Source organism: Trichoderma atroviride, chromosome 5 (assembly GCF_020647795.1).
Source record: "Trichoderma atroviride chromosome 5, complete sequence".
Lineage (NCBI taxonomy): Eukaryota > Fungi > Ascomycota > Sordariomycetes > Hypocreales > Hypocreaceae > Trichoderma > Trichoderma atroviride.
The window spans coordinates 222,058-238,394 of NC_089404.1; the positions used below are offsets into that span (position 1 = coordinate 222,058).

The 16,337-nt window shown below is 53.0% G+C and overlaps 5 protein-coding genes across 5 annotated transcripts; 3 read left to right on the forward strand and 2 right to left on the reverse strand.

Annotated features, from left to right (window-relative positions):
* Nucleotides 1-3,332: 3,332 nt before the first annotated feature.
* TrAtP1_009235 (uncharacterized protein) lies at nucleotides 3,333-7,842 on the forward strand (the record flags this gene model as incomplete). Its single annotated transcript, XM_066114213.1, has 2 exons — nucleotides 3,333-6,583; nucleotides 6,672-7,842. 2 exons carry the CDS (start codon nucleotides 3,333-3,335, stop codon nucleotides 7,840-7,842), a joined length of 4,422 nt encoding a protein of 1,473 aa, XP_065970307.1.
* A 329-nt stretch (nucleotides 7,843-8,171) lies between these two features.
* On the forward strand, nucleotides 8,172-9,440 carry TrAtP1_009236 (uncharacterized protein). The gene is made up of 2 exons (XM_014093549.2): nucleotides 8,172-9,136; nucleotides 9,322-9,440. Exon 1 carries the CDS (start codon nucleotides 8,311-8,313, stop codon nucleotides 9,103-9,105), a length of 795 nt encoding a protein of 264 aa, XP_013949024.2. The 5' UTR covers nucleotides 8,172-8,310; the 3' UTR covers nucleotides 9,106-9,136; nucleotides 9,322-9,440.
* A 162-nt stretch (nucleotides 9,441-9,602) lies between these two features.
* Nucleotides 9,603-11,777, reverse strand: TrAtP1_009237 (uncharacterized protein; the record flags this gene model as incomplete). Its single annotated transcript, XM_014093550.2, has 1 exon — nucleotides 9,603-11,777. The coding sequence occupies one exon, from the start codon at nucleotides 11,775-11,777 to the stop codon at nucleotides 9,603-9,605; it is 2,175 nt and encodes a 724-aa protein (XP_013949025.2).
* Nucleotides 11,778-12,444: 667 nt separating this feature from the next.
* Nucleotides 12,445-16,040, forward strand: TrAtP1_009238 (uncharacterized protein). Its single transcript, XM_014093551.2, has 2 exons — nucleotides 12,445-13,800; nucleotides 13,856-16,040. Exons 1-2 carry the CDS (start codon nucleotides 12,511-12,513, stop codon nucleotides 14,390-14,392), a joined length of 1,827 nt encoding a protein of 608 aa, XP_013949026.2. The 5' UTR covers nucleotides 12,445-12,510; the 3' UTR covers nucleotides 14,393-16,040.
* Nucleotides 14,528-15,307, reverse strand: TrAtP1_009239 (uncharacterized protein; the record flags this gene model as incomplete). Its single annotated transcript, XM_014093552.2, has 1 exon — nucleotides 14,528-15,307. The coding sequence occupies one exon, from the start codon at nucleotides 15,305-15,307 to the stop codon at nucleotides 14,528-14,530; it is 780 nt and encodes a 259-aa protein (XP_013949027.1).
* Nucleotides 16,041-16,337: the final 297 nt, after the last annotated feature.

Genomic DNA, 16,337 nt, shown 5'->3' on the forward strand with positions numbered 1-16,337 from the left:
GCCTCGACGGTTTGTGGCTTTTTGGGTCTGACGCACCATCGATCCATCACGTACGAAACGAGCCTCGATTCTACTCGCCTGTTCCTGGATTTCTCTGTCGGGCTAGTCAGACGGCAGCATCTCATCCCCTGACAGCCACCTACTCCCGACGCTTCAACCAGTTACAGGCTGTGCGTGCTCCGTGCTGCTCCATGCTCCGCCAAAATCCGAAACCGCAAGCAACAGCATCTACACTTGGACAAAGTCTTTCCCGCCACCCCTGTCAATCCGCTGTAGTCGAGCCAATGCTGACCCTTGGAGGCCTGGAAATTAGCAGCAAGAAGACGATAACCGAAGAATAATGCACAGCACAGCGCCCGTCGTCCAATTCTCCACGATATTGCCACATGCGTGCCGCGATTTGCAGAAAGAGAGGGCAAGGCTGATTTGCTCAAGCTGAGCCCACAGTGGGACGCGATGGCACGTCTTAGCGTGTGTGACAAACTCGGTGGGAACGCAAGAGGGAATCCGGTTTATTTTTTTCGAAAGCCTCGATCGCTGGCTAGGTGCCTATACGAGTAGGTATTGCCTACACCCCATACTATCCGGCCGAGACTCTACAGTACAAACTGGGCCAGGCTCGCCACTTCGCGGTGGTGGCTTCTCGACAGTCTCCGGGCTTCTTTCTACATGCCCTGGCAAATCAGATTCACTGCCCGAGACACTGTCCTCCAAAGGCTCCGGTTACTGCACATGTCTCTCGTCGCTACGGGCATCGTATCGCAGCACAAGACGCCAGACACGGCGTTGAATTAAGATGAGAGCGTCCCAAGACCGGGGTTGGCGCCTGTCCAATCTGCCGTCTTAATTTGCTGCTGCTCCGCCCCTCTGCCGCCTCCAGCAAAGTGTTGGATGTGAGCGGCCCAGCCAGCGGTTTGCCGGTTTCACACATCGCCCTTGATTATGCGAGATGCGCCACGTTTCGTCATATAAAAGGCAAGCAATCGACGATGGGAGGTTTAGCTATGCATGACGACGCAACTCGACTGCGAGCACCAGCCCAACCACATCACATAGATTAATGCACGGAGCCAACTCTTGTGTGTACTTGGACAGCACCGGGTACACACCCTGGAAAGCCCTGCGCTCGGGTCCGTCACATCGTCAACGGCAAACAGTCAGTCTTTGCGAGCAATTAAACGTGCAGCCTGTGCGGCCGACCGCCTGTCGATCTCCTTCCATTCACGGCGCTGTCGCCTCAGCTGGGCCGACATGTGGTGGACAAGCATGCCACGGCCAGGGATGGCATCACGATGCTTCCACTTACAGGTACATATGCTACAAGCAGCAACAATGAGTGCAATCCCGGCTCTCAGCCCCAGCTCTACATTTCCCGTTATTTCCCCAGCCGGACCAGTCAACCTGACAAATCAGCAACAGTCGCAAGTCAAATAGCACAACAATAGTCCAAGCCATCAGTGCTACAAGTCCACATCACGGACCTTGTGCTGCGTCAAGTCACCATTTGTAATTCCTGCTTGGTAATGCTACTGCTATTCTGTACAACCCCCTAATAAATAGTGGCAGACCGTCAATGTCATTTTGTGCGTCCCAGATGCATCGCACTAGCTCACTTCAACCGCAGGGTAATTTTCCTCAACCAATCCTAGAGTATTGCCTTTGGTAAATGATGATCGGTGCACGAGGCACCAAATGCGGACTTGACCACAAACTAGAATAGGCCCAGCGCATAGCTCTTCAGGCAAAGCTGATCATGGCGCCTAACCGTGAACAGATTTAGATACGTGTACATGTACGGGACAGCTGAGATGCTGACTGTTGTTGGCATCTCATATCCCCGCGAATATATGCTTTAGGCTCTTAAAGATTAATTAATATAAGCAGCGGAAGGCGAATAATATCAGCCTGTACAACATGGAGATAGCCGAGTATGCGCAATCTGCGGCCATCTGATGCTACATCTCTTGGTAGGAATTGTCCTGTGTACCCGATTCAGAAGAACTCTTTCTATGCATTCATCGGCAATCTTCCTTGTGCAATTTGACCAAGGCCGCCGTCATCTACAATCTCATCTATATCAAATTGTTTATATTGCCATGCATCAATATTCTCTTATGAGATTAGGGTTGCGCGCCTTGCGCTATTCCATGAAGCAGTGGTTTTGATGCTTACCTGTTATACGTGGACTCTTTTTGATCATCTTTCATCCGGATTTAAGAAATAAAAAAGGTTTCATCTGACCCGCGGCCAAGTAAAACTTCAACATGTGACCGCAGCTGAATATCAGTCTCAGTAACCCCCAAGCTCTGATGCATCTGATGTATCATTCACAAGTACACAGTACTCCAGGGCTGCGTCGCTGCAATCCGAACACATTTAAATCACCGAAACCATCATGTATAAGAACCCTCTTGCTTTCCTCTTAACAGCCACTTATAATGCGGGCGACGCTATAAGCTTTTGATTCCACAGCATGCATGTGCTCTTGCAAAGTCAGCAGCACTTGCCTTTTGCTGCATGCATGTTGAAAATGATTCCATCTTGCAGACTTGTTGTGCCATGAAGTTTCTGTTTGTGGCGAGAATTAAAACGGTCAATGAGCAGTGATATTATGGATGATGTAAAGCATCCATATTTGGCTAGTATTGTTAGTACGTCATTACTCCCTTCCTTTGTAGTCGTCCACCTGCAACTCTCTTACAGCTTCAACCTGCTTATACAGCTTCACTCCGCCATCACAAGTCAACCAAAATAAGTCCAAATCCGATTATAGTTTGAATGTCCGCAATACGCGGTAGGCTCGGCCTCGGCCGCCCGGCAGACGTCGTCATCATCGGAGGCGAAGACCGCCGATCTCAACATCCAACAGCACATCCAATGAGCATTTTGGGGTAAATTCACCGTCTAACCGCAAAAGCTCTGGAACGCGCGCAGCTCGATATTTAAGCCATCTTAGCTCGATCCTATTCAACGTTAATTGACCATGCTCTCCTCGTTCGATTGTTAAGCCGTGGCGTTGTTCTAACCAATGGCGGAAGTACATGCACAGTGTCTCCGTCAATAGAATGCCTAAGCGGAAACTCTATCGTCATACACTCGCCATGCTCGGTGGAAGCGGACTCTTAAAGTCCCTGTGTCGGACTTTTCAAGTTGTCCGAAAGAGATGGATAAAAATCAAGGCAAATTCCAAGTTTATCAGGTGATTTGTTGGTGAATGAGCCGATGAAGTCGATGCGATATCTCGTGAAGCATCCGCATTCTATGGAACGCTGTAACATGTTGCATCCAAGCCTGTCCTTTTACAACGGCTTCTCTTACATTCCAAGTACATAATGAGTAAAAGTCCTCGGCCAGCGGATTCCAAGGAGCTTCAAGCCTCTTCAGACGACACAAGTGCCACTCTCCCCGATGAAAGCCGCCAAGCCGATCACAAAGACCAAGATGCCCCGTCCTTGGCCGCCGACGACATCTTATCAAGCAGCAACGCCTCGACAGAAAGCCTTGATGAACCAAGCGGTTCTAGCCATGGCCAGACACAAAACACAGCCCAGGATGAAGACGACATCTTCCGCGCACTATCCCGCCGCCGGACAACAAACACCATTGGCTCCAGCATAGGCGAAGACCAGGAACCGGCAGAGATAGAACGGCTCATGTCTCGCATGTTTGGCCATGCCAGGCAAGAACATGGCCAGGAAGAGCGCATGCGACACAGCGGCGTCATCTTCCGCGACCTGACCGTCAAAGGCGTCGGCCTCGGTGCCAGTCTCCAACCTACCGTGGGCGACATATTCCTCGGCCTTCCCAGAGTCATTAGGAATCTCATCAAAGGGGGTCGTAAAGCCGCTCAGGCTAAACCACCGGTGAGAGAGCTGATTAGCCAATTCAACGGCTGTGTCCGACCCGGTGAGCTTCTGCTGGTGCTGGGGCGGCCCGGCGCAGGATGCTCGACGTTTCTCAAGGCGTTCTGCAACCAGCGGTATGGCTTCAAAGCGGTAGAAGGAAGCGTCACGTATGGCGGGACGTCTGCCAAGGATATAGCCAAGCACTTCCGCGGCGAGGTCATTTATAACCCCGAGGATGATTTGCATTATCCAACTCTGACGGTCAAGCGGACGCTCTCCTTTGCGCTTCAGACGCGCACTCCTGGAAAAGAAGATCGTCTTGAAGGTGAAAGCCGTCAGTCATACGTCAAGGAATTCCTCCGCGTGGTGACGAAGCTCTTCTGGATAGAACACACCCTGGGCACCAAAGTCGGCAACGAATACATCCGCGGCGTTTCCGGCGGCGAGAGAAAGCGCGTCAGCATCGCAGAGGCAATGATCACCCGCGCCTCCGTGCAAGGATGGGACAACTCAAGCAAAGGCCTCGACGCAAGTACAGCGCTGGAATACGTCAAGGCCATACGCGCCATGACAAACATGGGCAAGATTTCGACGTCCGTCTCGCTGTATCAGGCGGGAGAATCGCTGTATGACTTGGTGGACAAGGTGCTGCTCATCGACGGCGGCAAATGCCTCTACTTTGGCCCTGCGGAAAAGGCAAAGCAGTATTTCCTGGACTTGGGATTTGACTGCCCCGATCGATGGACGACGGCCGACTTCTTGACGTCTGTGAGTGACCAGCATGAGCGAAGCATTCGTTCTGGATGGGAGAATCGTATTCCGCGATCACCGGATGAGTTCTTTGATGCGTACCGGCAAAGCGACATATACAGAGAGAACCTCGCAGACATGGACAATTTCGAAGAAGAAGTACGTTGTAAAGCTGAAGAACGTGAGGCGGCCACTGCACATTCCAAGAAACCAGTAGAAAACAACTACACCTTGGCCTTTCACCAGCAGGTCGTTGCCCTCACCAAGCGCCAGTTTCTCATCATGATAGGCGACAAGACATCGCTTTTTGGCAAATGGGGCGGCCTCATCTTCCAAGGCTTAATCGTAGGAAGTCTCTTCTTCTCTCTGCCATCGACATCACTGGGAGCCTTTCCCCGAGGGGGCGCCATCTTCTTTCTTCTGCTGTTCAACGCACTCCTTGCATTGAGCGAAATGACGGCGGCATTCTCTTCAAAGCCCATTATGCTCAAGCAAAAGTCGTTTTCCTTCTATCGACCTGCTGCTTACGCCATTGCGCAGACGGTCATGGACGTGCCTCTTGTTTTCATCCAGATCGTCCTGTTCAACACTCTTATATACTTTATGGCAGACCTTGCACGAACAGCATCGCAGTATTTCATCGCGACACTTATCTTGTGGCAGGTCACCATGGTCACGTATGCCTTTTTCCGAAGCTTGGCGGCCTGGTGCCCTACTCTCGATGAAGCAACGCGATTTACGGGCGTTTCGTTGCAAATTTTAATCGTGTACACTGGGTACTTGATTCCCCCCTCATCGATGAGAGTCTGGTTCTCCTGGCTTCGACGTATCAATTGGATACAATACGGCTTTGAATGCTTAATGGCAAATGAATTCACAGGCCTACAGCTCGTTTGTGTTGGTCCAAATCTGGTGCCCCAAGGTCCAGGCACGTCACCTCAATTCCAATCGTGTACTCTGGCGGGCAGCCAACCGGGGCAAACGGTCGTTGAAGGCGCAGCGTACATTCAAACCGCCTTTCAGTACTCTCGCTCACATCTTTGGCGCAACTTTGGCATTCTCTGGGTCTTCTTCGCCTTCTTTGTTGCCCTCGCGGCACTTGGAATGGAGCTCATGAAGCCAAACGCCGGCGGAGGCGCAATCACCATGTTCAAACGCGGCCAAGTGCCCAAGACCGTGGAGGCGTCCATCGAGACCGGCGGCAGAGGCTTGGACAAGAAGATGGACGAAGAGACGGGCGTGACCCGCCACATAACGCCAGCCATGATTGAGGAGAAGGAGCCCGAGAAGAGCGACTCCAGCAGCGACGGCCCGAAAATCGCAAAGAACGAGACCGTCTTTACGTTTCGCAACATCAACTACACCATTCCGTACGAAAAGGGCACGAGGGATCTCCTTCAAGATGTCCAGGGATTCGTCCGGCCAGGGAGGCTCACGGCGCTCATGGGCGCATCCGGGGCGGGAAAGACGACGCTGCTCAATGCCCTGGCACAGCGCATCCGCTTCGGAACCATCAGCGGCGAGTTTCTCGTCGACGGCCGGCCTCTGCCCAAGTCCTTCCAGCGGGCGACGGGGTTTGCCGAGCAGATGGACATCCACGAACGCACCGCCACTGTGCGCGAGGCGCTGCAGTTTTCTGCGCTGCTGCGACAGCCACAGGAGGTCCCCAAGGAGGAGAAGCTGGCGTATTGCGAGACAATCATCGATCTGCTCGAGATGCGAGACATTGCCGGCGCAACGATTGGGAGAGTCGGCCAGGGCCTCAACCAGGAGCAGCGCAAGCGGCTGACGATTGGCGTCGAGCTGGCGTCCAAGCCCGAGCTGCTCATGTTCCTCGACGAGCCAACATCGGGCCTCGACTCTGGCGCCGCCTTCAACATTGTGCGCTTCCTGCGCAAGCTGGCTGATGCCGGCCAGGCTGTGCTCTGCACCATCCACCAGCCATCGGCCGTGCTCTTTGAACACTTTGACGAGCTGCTGCTGCTCAAGTCAGGGGGCAGAGTCGTCTATCACGGCCCCCTCGGGCGGGACAGCCAGACGCTCATCCAGTACTTTGAATTACACGGCGCCGCCAAGTGCCCCCCCCAACGCGAATCCCGCCGAGTACATGCTCGAGGCCATTGGCGCCGGCGACCCCAGCTATCGCGGCCAGGACTGGGCCGACGTCTGGGCCTCGTCGTCCAACCACGAGGAGCGCTCCAAGGAGATCCAGCACATGATCGACACGCGGCAGCAGGTCGAGCCGTCGCAGAGCCTCAAGGACGACCGCGAATACGCCGCGCCGCTCTCGCTGCAGACGACACTCGTCGTCAAACGCGCGTTCGTCTCGTACTGGCGCTCGCCCAACTACATCGTGGGCAAGTTCATGCTGCACATCCTGACGGGGCTCTTCAACTGCTTCACCTTCTGGCGCCTGGGCTACAGCACCATTGCCTACCAGAGCCGGCTCTTCTCCATCTTCATGACGCTGACCATCTCGCCGCCGCTGATCCAGCAGCTGCAGCCCGTCTTCCTCGAGTCGCGCAACCTGTTCCAGAGCCGCGAGAACAGCGCCAAGATCTACAGCTGGGTCGCCTGGACAACGTCCGCCGTGCTGGTCGAGATTCCCTACGGCATCGTCGCCGGCGCCATCTACTTCAACTGCTGGTGGTGGGGGATCTTTGGCACGCGCGTGTCGGGCTTCACGTCGGGCTTTTCGTTCCTGCTGGTGATTGTCTTTGAGCTGTACTACATCAGCTTCGGCCAGGCCATTGCGTCGTTTTCGCCCAACGAGCTGATGGCGAGTCTGCTCGTGCCCGTCTTTTTCCTCTTCGTCGTCAGTTTCTGCGGCGTCGTCGTGCCGCCCAACCAGCTGCCGACCTTTTGGCGCAGCTGGATGTACTGGCTCAGCCCCTTCCACTACCTCATGGAGCCGTTTTTGGGGGCCGCGATCCACGACCATCCGGTAAAGTGCAGCAGCACCGAGTTTGCGCGCTTCAGCGCTCCGCCGGGCGAGACTTGCGAGAGCTATGCCGGGCCATTCATCAGCCAGAACGGCGGGTATGTGCAGACGGCGGCGGATGGACTTTGTGAGTTGTGCCAGTATGCGACTGGCGACCAGTTTGGAAGGGGATTCAGCGTGTATTACAGCCATATCTGGCGGGACTTTGGCATCTTTTGCGGCTTCATTGTGTTTAATCTTGGGGTGGTGTATTTCTGCACGTTTTTGAAATTCAAGGGCAGGAATCCATTCAAGCGCCATGGCTGAAGCACCAACAAAAAAACCACACTCATAACTAGATAATCTTGACTCTACAGCTTAATAGAAGCCCCTCTCATTCATATTTCAAATTGACCTACAGATACTCATCTCAAACATATTTCCATCAACTACAGGGTGGGATGCTCTGATGGAGGCCTCGCTATATCGCTGGCGGGGTACTGCGCTGCCCCCATTACCGCATATCCCAAGCGCCAATATGCACATAGCCGCAACAACCCCCACCATCTATGCCCTAATCAGAAGCCCCAAATTCCCGTACTATGAAAGGAAAACTTTTCGCCCTCGTCTCTTCTTTTCCCTCTTCCCATCCATCCTCCCCCGTGCTCCCACCACGCACAATCTCCAATTCGCCTGGGCTTTTCTCCCACATGGCACTCGCAGCACCGTCTTCGCCTCCATGACGCGGAGCTCGCTCCACCGCTGCTCGTTGCTTGTGCGCGCTCAAAGCAAAAGATGCTGCTCTTCCTGATCCGCCATGGCGAGACGGTCGACAACGTGGCGGGCATCTACGCCGGATCGCGCGACTCGGGCCTGACGTCGCACGGCGCGCTGCAGATCTGCCGCCTGGCCGCGCACCTCGCTGAACGGCCCGAGACGCTCAAGTTCATCTACTCGTCCGACCTGCAGCGCGCCGTCAAGACGGCCGAGGCCATTGCGGCCGAGCAGAGGCGCGTCCGCTCGCGCGACATTCCCGTCGTCGAGTTCCCCGAGCTGCGCGAAAAGGACTTTGGGAGCGACGAGGGCCTCAAGTTTGGCGACTCGCGAGGCCGCGCGCCGGATTCGGAGACGGCCGAGTCGATGAAGGCGCGCGTCGACGCATTCCTCGACCAGCACCTGCTGCCGCTCATCAGCTCCCAAACCGATGACTCGTCGGCGTGCGCCATCGTCTCCCACGGCATCATCCTCGGCGTCCTGTACCGCGAGCTCTGCGCCCGCGTCAGCCGAGGCGGCATCACTGTCGACCCCAATCCCAGTGCCGCCAGCTCGCTCATATCCCCTCCGGTCTGGGATAACACCGGCTTCCTCGAATGCACCGTTTCCATAAGCAGTGCGGGGGCAGACGAGGACAAGTCGCTGCCGCTCAAGTTGCATGTCCAGCGAGTCAACTGCACCGTCCACCTCAAGGACTTGAAAAAGACTCGAGGGGGCATTGGCAGCGCTGCGTATGACGAGAAGCAGCGCACACTGACGTCTTTCTTCGTGCCGGGGACGAAGAAGCGAAAAAGTCACGACATGAGTGCTGGCTAAACGACTCTTGCCAGGCATTCCATTTCAAAAGGTACATATTTTTTTTCTTTTCTTCTTTTTGCTCTTTTTTTAATGATGATACAACAAATAACACAGACCTGTTCTGAACACACAATGTGGAAAATATTTTGTCCAACCGCTGTCTGACATTTACTCTTGCAATTCTCTTTACTTGCATGCATTTTGTCTATGTTCCTCGCTAACTGAGACAATCAGATTCTAGATACCCACCTTATGAACACGATATAGATGGAAAATACAACATGATACCCTTTCATTACAGTTCTAAAACTCATGTGCCTTGCATTGTGACCGTGACCTCGTAAACAATAGATCCTGTCCTTGGTGTATGCGTTCTGATTATTTAGTCCCAGACTTTGTAGAACACCTGTAACTATCCTATACCTTATTCTATATCCATAACATTTGAGATTGCTCTCTCCTTTGCCATTTAACATGAAGAGAAAAATAAACGTCGCCAGCTCATGCATCATACATCATACATCCGTACTCATCTCATCCTTGCCCGTAAACACCTTGTGTATCCTCCTGCTCACAGCCTGTCCCACACTCCTGTCCGAAACAGCACCGTCTTTATTCGCACTCTTGCGCACGCTCTCCAATCTCAGAGGCCCTCCCTGCTCAAGCCCCGTCACGAGCTTGCTCACGGTATCAAACTCCGAGACGATGCCGTAAGCTATCGGAGCCGTGACGCGCGCAATCTCCTGTAGCATCCGGACATATGTATCGCGAGCATCGTCGCCGGTGCGGACCTGTCCGCTCTCCATGCAAAAACCCGCCGAGGAAGTCAGCTTTTCGCGCAGTTTCTTGTAGGGAATGGTCGAAATGTGCTGAGTAAAGGCGACAATCCACTGGGCAGTCTCAAGCTGTGTAGCGGTGTGGTGAATCAATACGTCGTACTCGACTTGTAGCTGTAGCATGGCGTCTTCGACGATGCCTTCCGAAATGTACTCCTCAGGGGCTGCATTGTTACGGCGTCTGCGGGAGGCTGGAGTAGCTTCTGGAGCAGCAGCTTGATCCTGGGCACGCACTCCAGCTGCGAATCTGCGGTTTCGGAGGCTGCGATTCTTCCTCGTCCAAGGCGTTAAGCCCTCGAGGATGTAGATGAGGTCGTGCCCGGGGAAATGTCTCTTGGTCTCAGAGACGCTCGAGTCTAGAGTGTCGTTGACAGCCATTTCGACAAATTCTTCTGCTGCGAGAAGAATCAAGGCATGTTTCTCAGGCATAATCCGCGGTGGAATAGGTTCCCAGCGCCCCATCTCTTCGTCAAATCGACTTGTGACCTTTCTGCGCCACTTGAAGGCGTTGGCGACAGGACTATCCCAGGTAGTATGCTCGACACTTAGTCCGTCTAGCAGGGTCCCTAGCTGGACCTTTAATCCCTCGGTCACGCTTGACGGCATGTCCAAGATCATTTCAGGCGTTGAGACCTTTTTGTCTGTGCGAACCTTGTTGACTTCAGCCAATGCAGCAGCACGCTCTTTTTCCAAAGCTTTGGCCTCTTTGAGCTGCTCCTTCTCCAGTCTCTTTCGCTCCTTTTCGGCAGCTTTGGCAGCAGCTTGGGCATCTCTGTCGCGCGCCTTCTGTTCTGCCGTTTTTGTGGTTGTGGCTGTTGATTTAGGCCTGCTGCTTCTTGAAGTGATTACATCGCTTTGAGAGCGACGAATGGGGGAGCGAGCGCGGGGTCTGACGCGAGACAAGTTGAAGTCGGCAATGTCTGGAAATTCATCTTCGGATGAGGCTCCTGAATCCGAGTCGATACTAATAACTGTAGGCCCAGTTCTCTGTGAATCACTCAGGGTCTTTGCCTGAGGTGGCGCTCGTGGAGGTTCTTCTGGGGCCGAGCTTGAAATGGGATCCCAGTGCTTGCGTTTGCGAGAATGCTCCACCACTTCTACAGAAACTGCTCTGCGTGGGGTGGGGATTTTGGCGGGTTGCAGGTTGGCATTCTGAGAGCTAATGAATGGATCCGAGAAGTCATCCACATCGATTATCGTATGTATGGCTGTGGCTTGCTCCTTTGGTCTGTGTGGTTCGCGTGTGGGGGGTGGTAGCAGAGGAAGTGGTGAGCTTGGAAAAGCATCGGCAAATTCGTCGACAATGGTCGTTGTACGCTGTTCTGGCCTGTCTGGCCTTTCTGGCCTCTGGTTTGCCTTTGGAAGAGGCGCCAAGAGTGGAGAGCTGGCAAATGGATCAGAACCCAGGGAGATTTGTAGAGGATCCTGAGTTGTTTGCTTCGCTACGTGAGGCCGTGCGGCTGGAGCACCTGCGAGAGAATGGTTGGTGTTTTGCTGAGGCCTCGGGGTATCTGGATCTATAGAGCTTGTAAACTCTATGGGATCAAAATCTAGTCGGTTTGGCCTGTTGGATGTGGCGCTGAGAAAGGGAGGCTGAGCCGCTCGAGGCGGATCTACAGCTGGTCGAGGTGGTGATATCGATATCCGCAGTCGCTTGGCGTTTCTCGGGCTTTGGGCGAGTAATTCATCGTCAGGCACATCGAAGTCTGATGAAATAAAGAGCTCTGGTGAACGAGGCCGCCGGTAATGATTCCGCCCTTCGCTAGTGACTGTGGAGGACGCTGTTTCTGTTGGTCGACGTATTGGCGGTAGAGACGGACTGGATGAGACGAGATCAATCACATCGGGAGCCATGGCGGTCTGATGGTTCAAATTTCCAGCGGTAGTCGTTCAAGGCCGAAGCCAGCGAGGCTTCCATGCCATGCCGTGTCTCTGCGCTCTGCAATGAGCCTAGCAAATTCTCTATTGCGTGCGCAGCTCGCTTTTTCTTCTCACATCGCGAGGTTTGAGATGAGACGCGATTCAGGCTTCGCGCAGAGTCGCCAAATCACGTGTCAGTAATTGCTTATGTCATCAAGGTTGCTCCAGCACTACAGGAGAGTTGATGGCTATCGAAGCTCTCGGAATACGATTCCTTTTCAATTATAATCGACGCCATGATCAACATGCGGCGATGACTCCGGCTCTTGTGCTGCTTCCAAATACACGATGCACATCTTGTTTCCTGCTTCTCTACGCCAATAGGCTCTTACACCTTTGGCTGCTCCACAGCTCGTAATTCCGCCCGGCCCTACGAAGCAGATTCGTTTCCTGCTCGGGTTCCAGCGCCTTTCCAGGGCTTTAGCGCCCACAGAGCTGCGCTGAACCCGCTTCAGGGCCTTTCCGGACGGCGCTCCGCCGGCTGCGGGCTCCACCCCGAGTGGTGATCCCAAAGTGGAAATCGCCCAGTTGTTGCCAAAGAGGCAGTCGCAGTGAAGACGATGAAAATGACTTGTAGAAAACTATATATTCCGGGATTGTTGCACTATTGCGTTCAAATCATTATTCTGTAAAGGCCATTCTCTGATAGATCTAATTCTTCCGTTGAATGCGTCGTTTGTCACTATTTTTCCTCACCAGTAGATACGCGCGCAGCTACTCCATCATGGGCTCTATAACCACTACCAGCAACGTCGCTGCCGATGCATATTCTGTCCCATCGGCCGCAGACAAGGTATTTGAAGACGGCATCATCTCAAATCCTCTCATAGCCAAAGATCTTCCGTCAGAGGTAAAAAATAAAAACACCAAAATTACCTTTACTGGATCCGCGAGCCCATCTCTGCCCGTCAACTGGAGACTTGCAGAAGCCGTGTCGTCTCTCAAGGCACTGGAAGCAGCCTTGGTGGACACAGTACTCCAGCGCCGTTACGGCCTGGAGCCTCACCAGGTCACCATCAACACCGACCATGCGAGCCTCTTCATCTTTTCTACTCTCCTCTGGACCATCGATCCTGTTGCCGGAGGTGAAAACATCAGCCCAAATAGCCTCCGTGAGGCAAACAAGAACCTCTTCAAATATTTCCCCAACTGCGATAAGCATCGCATGAACGCTTCCACACATCGGAATCTGAGCACAAACATCTACAAATGCGCAGACGGCCGCTACTTTCAATCTCATGGGTCTCTCAACCCGACGCCTACGCTGCTCAATGTTGGCCTTCCAGCAGAAGCGGACAAAGACACGAATATCTATGACGATGCTGTGAAGCCATTTAACGAAGCTTTTGGCAGCATTGACAGCGAAGCCTTGCAACGAACTACAGATGAGACGCGGCAAGCTGGCACCATCTGCTACACCACCGAGGAATTTCTCAACTCGGAGCATGGAAAGGCCAATGCACACGTCGGCCTCTGGGAGATTCGCGAGACGGCAAACGAGTCGCAGCGTCCTTGCTGGTGGGAAACGCCGGCGTCTCAGTCAGGCATATCTCGACCTCTTGCTGGCATCAAAATCGTTGACCTGACGCGCATCATCGCCGGCCCAAGCATCACTCGCAGCTTGGCCGAGCTCGGGGCCAGCGTGATGCGCTGCACGGCACCTCATTTACCTGATGTTGTCTCTCTCCAGGCAGATCTAAACTGGGGAAAATGGAATTGCAGCATTGATCTCCGAGAGGAGGGTGATCGGGAGAAACTGAGGCTGCTTATTCAAGATGCCGATGTAGTAGTGCAAGGATATCGTCCCGGTGCGCTTGACAAGTATGGATTTGGCGAAGACGACATCATCAAAATGGCTGAGCAGCGATCCAAGGGCATAGTATACGTGCGAGAGAACTCGTATGGTTGGCATGGGCCTTGGAAAGATCGAAGCGGTTGGCAGCAGGTTGCCGATGCGGTTCGTTTTGACGCACTCCTTTCCCGTAGACAAGAAATACTAACATTTCTCTTAGAACACCGGCCTTAGTTACTCCTTTGGACGAGCCATGGGCCTTGATGAGCCCGTCACGCCCATCTTCCCGCACAGCGACTACTGCACCGGCGTTGCGGGCTCTTGCGCCGTCCTCCTCGCACTTTTACGTCGCGCTGAAAAAGGCGGTTCTTATAGCATTGATCTCTCCCTCAACTACTACAGCACATGGCTTATCCGATCCGTGGGAACGTATCCTCCCGAGGTTTTTGACAAACTCTGGGCTGAGCACGGCCGACCTGTCTATCGGCACTGGCACAACAACGGCGTATCGGCGCCTGAAACTGTAAAGAGGCTCAAAAGTGGCCCGGCGAGTGAGAGGATACTTGTGCCGGAATTCTTTGAAGATCGTCGCTCGCCGAGTGTTTTAGGGGAAAAGATGTTTCGCGCGGTGAAGGGAGTTGCGGATTGGGGTGGTGTTGTTGACTTGCGATATAATGTTGGAACAAGAGGCAATGGGATTGACGCGGCGAGATGGCCGGATGATTTGGCACAGGAAGTGGTGCCAGAGCTGGATTGAATAAACATTGGCTGTTCTAGATACGAATAGATGATATATCTAGTAGATAACAAACTTGGTAAGATATTGATCCCAACACCGGTGAAATGAACAAGGCCATACTGAATGTCCCTAGAAATCATCAAGCAGCCCTTCTCAAGAACTGTGAATCCTCACACGCAAAATGACCCCCCATCCAGTCCTAGTCTCCCAGATCCCACACTCATTCTCTTTTCTAAAGGTGATCTCCTCTGCTCTCGTAGTCATCGTCACTCTTTCGACAGGCCTCTCTTCCTTTGATGCAATATTCTGCGGCGCATCTTCAGATCTTTTGAACAGCCCTCGAATGCCGGACTTTTTGCTGCGGGTTTTGGCTGCCTGTCCATCTGTCGGAGAAGAAGCTGGACGCTGTGGCTGTAAGTGCTTGGCGAGTCGAAGCGCCGTGCTTTCGCTTTCCCACCACAAGGTTGGGCTGATTCCATCATTGGTTTCATTACTACCGGATCCCTTTTCAGACGGCCACTGTTTCTCGTCACTGCCATCTTTCTTCTTGGCCTCGCAAACGCGAATCAGCCTCCTGTACTCTCCATCCCGCGTATCGTCCTCGTCGTTGAACTTCCAGCCATTGCTGACCGCTGCGTCGGGGACTAGGATTGCTTCGGCGAGCCTCGGCGTCGGATAGATTTCAGAAATCGACGATATGAACTCCTCCACACGCGGGTAGATGATGGATAAGATGTAGCTGTCGCGGTCGTCTGTGGCCGAGGCTCGGTAAGCCTGCGAAGCAGAGATTTGCGTCCGAAGATTGGCTACGTGCGCCGAAAAGAGCGATGAATACGATTGGGGGTCTGGATGCTGGATGGAGGTGCTGCTGGATGCATTTGGATTTGGAGAGTATGGAGGCGGAAGATCGCCGTCATCTTCAAGGTGGTCCATGGCGAAGAAGCAAAACAAGGCCCTTGATTATTAGATGCAGTGAGATGTTTACACCGATGACGGAACGCAGATTTGATGCGAGATTTATTTCGTCCGTGTAACAGCAGCCCTGCTTTTGGGGCTGAGAGCCGTCCAGGTGAGGCAATTAGCGCTGTCGGAATCTGCCTCTTTGAGAAATCCGCCTTGAAATAAATGCTAGCAAACATCTGCACTGAATCTCATGCAATCAGCCTAACGAGGCGTAGTGTGACTACTGCCAAGAGCAACGAATCGCACTGTATTCTATGGAACACAGGCTATGGTACTAATACTCGAATGTGTTCCTTTTAGTTTTCGGCGCTTTCGAAGTTTTTAAAACTTTATGACGCATATGATGCTGTGGACAAGGTCGGTACCTGCAGATACATCACGCTTGTATGAGGCGTATTAAGCGAGCACATACTGATAGTGGCTTGGGGCAAGTTTATCACATCTAAGCCACGTCCATCAAACTTGGCCTCTGAGGATACAATACGAAGTAGATCTTTACTCCACAAACCAGCCGCAGCATAACGTGGCTTTCTTTTGAGATGCTTTTCTGATTAGAGATCAAAGGCTTACATGCACCTAGATAGCTTGATCAGGTAATGCCTAGTATAGCTCTCGATAGCTCTGGACATGTATTATGAGTAGATAAGCGATGGTATATACAACTCTCATGCCTCTTTGCCCGTCACACTTGGAGAAGTTAGAAGGGAACATCATCTGTCCTTTAAGACTAAGGCCTCAGCTTTGTCCTCATATTTGGAAAAGTATGCGCGCTACTATAGCCTTGATCTAGAAACATTTGAGGCGGAATCCGCCCTGGCTGAGCGCGCCACCGAGCATCTTGGCACGCTAGATGATCACATTCCATATCCCACGCTTTGGCCCAGTAAATTGGTTGGTGCGATGGAATTTTCTACTTTTAATGTGCGTGCAAATTTGTGAATAGTGAAAAGCATCTGGTTAACCAATGATGGAGAAAGAATGTATATCAAAACTCTGTAAT

Coding starts and splice junctions, on each gene's coding strand:
- TrAtP1_009236 (XM_014093549.2), top strand. CDS start 8,311: ATGCTGCTCTTCCTGATCCGCCATGGCGAGACGGTCGACAACGTGGCG.
- TrAtP1_009238 (XM_014093551.2), top strand. CDS start 12,511: ATGCGTCGTTTGTCACTATTTTTCCTCACCAGTAGATACGCGCGCAGC. Junction 13,801..13,855: donor GGCAGCAGGTTGCCGATGCG/GTTCGTTTTGAC, acceptor CATTTCTCTTAG/AACACCGGCCTTAGTTACTC.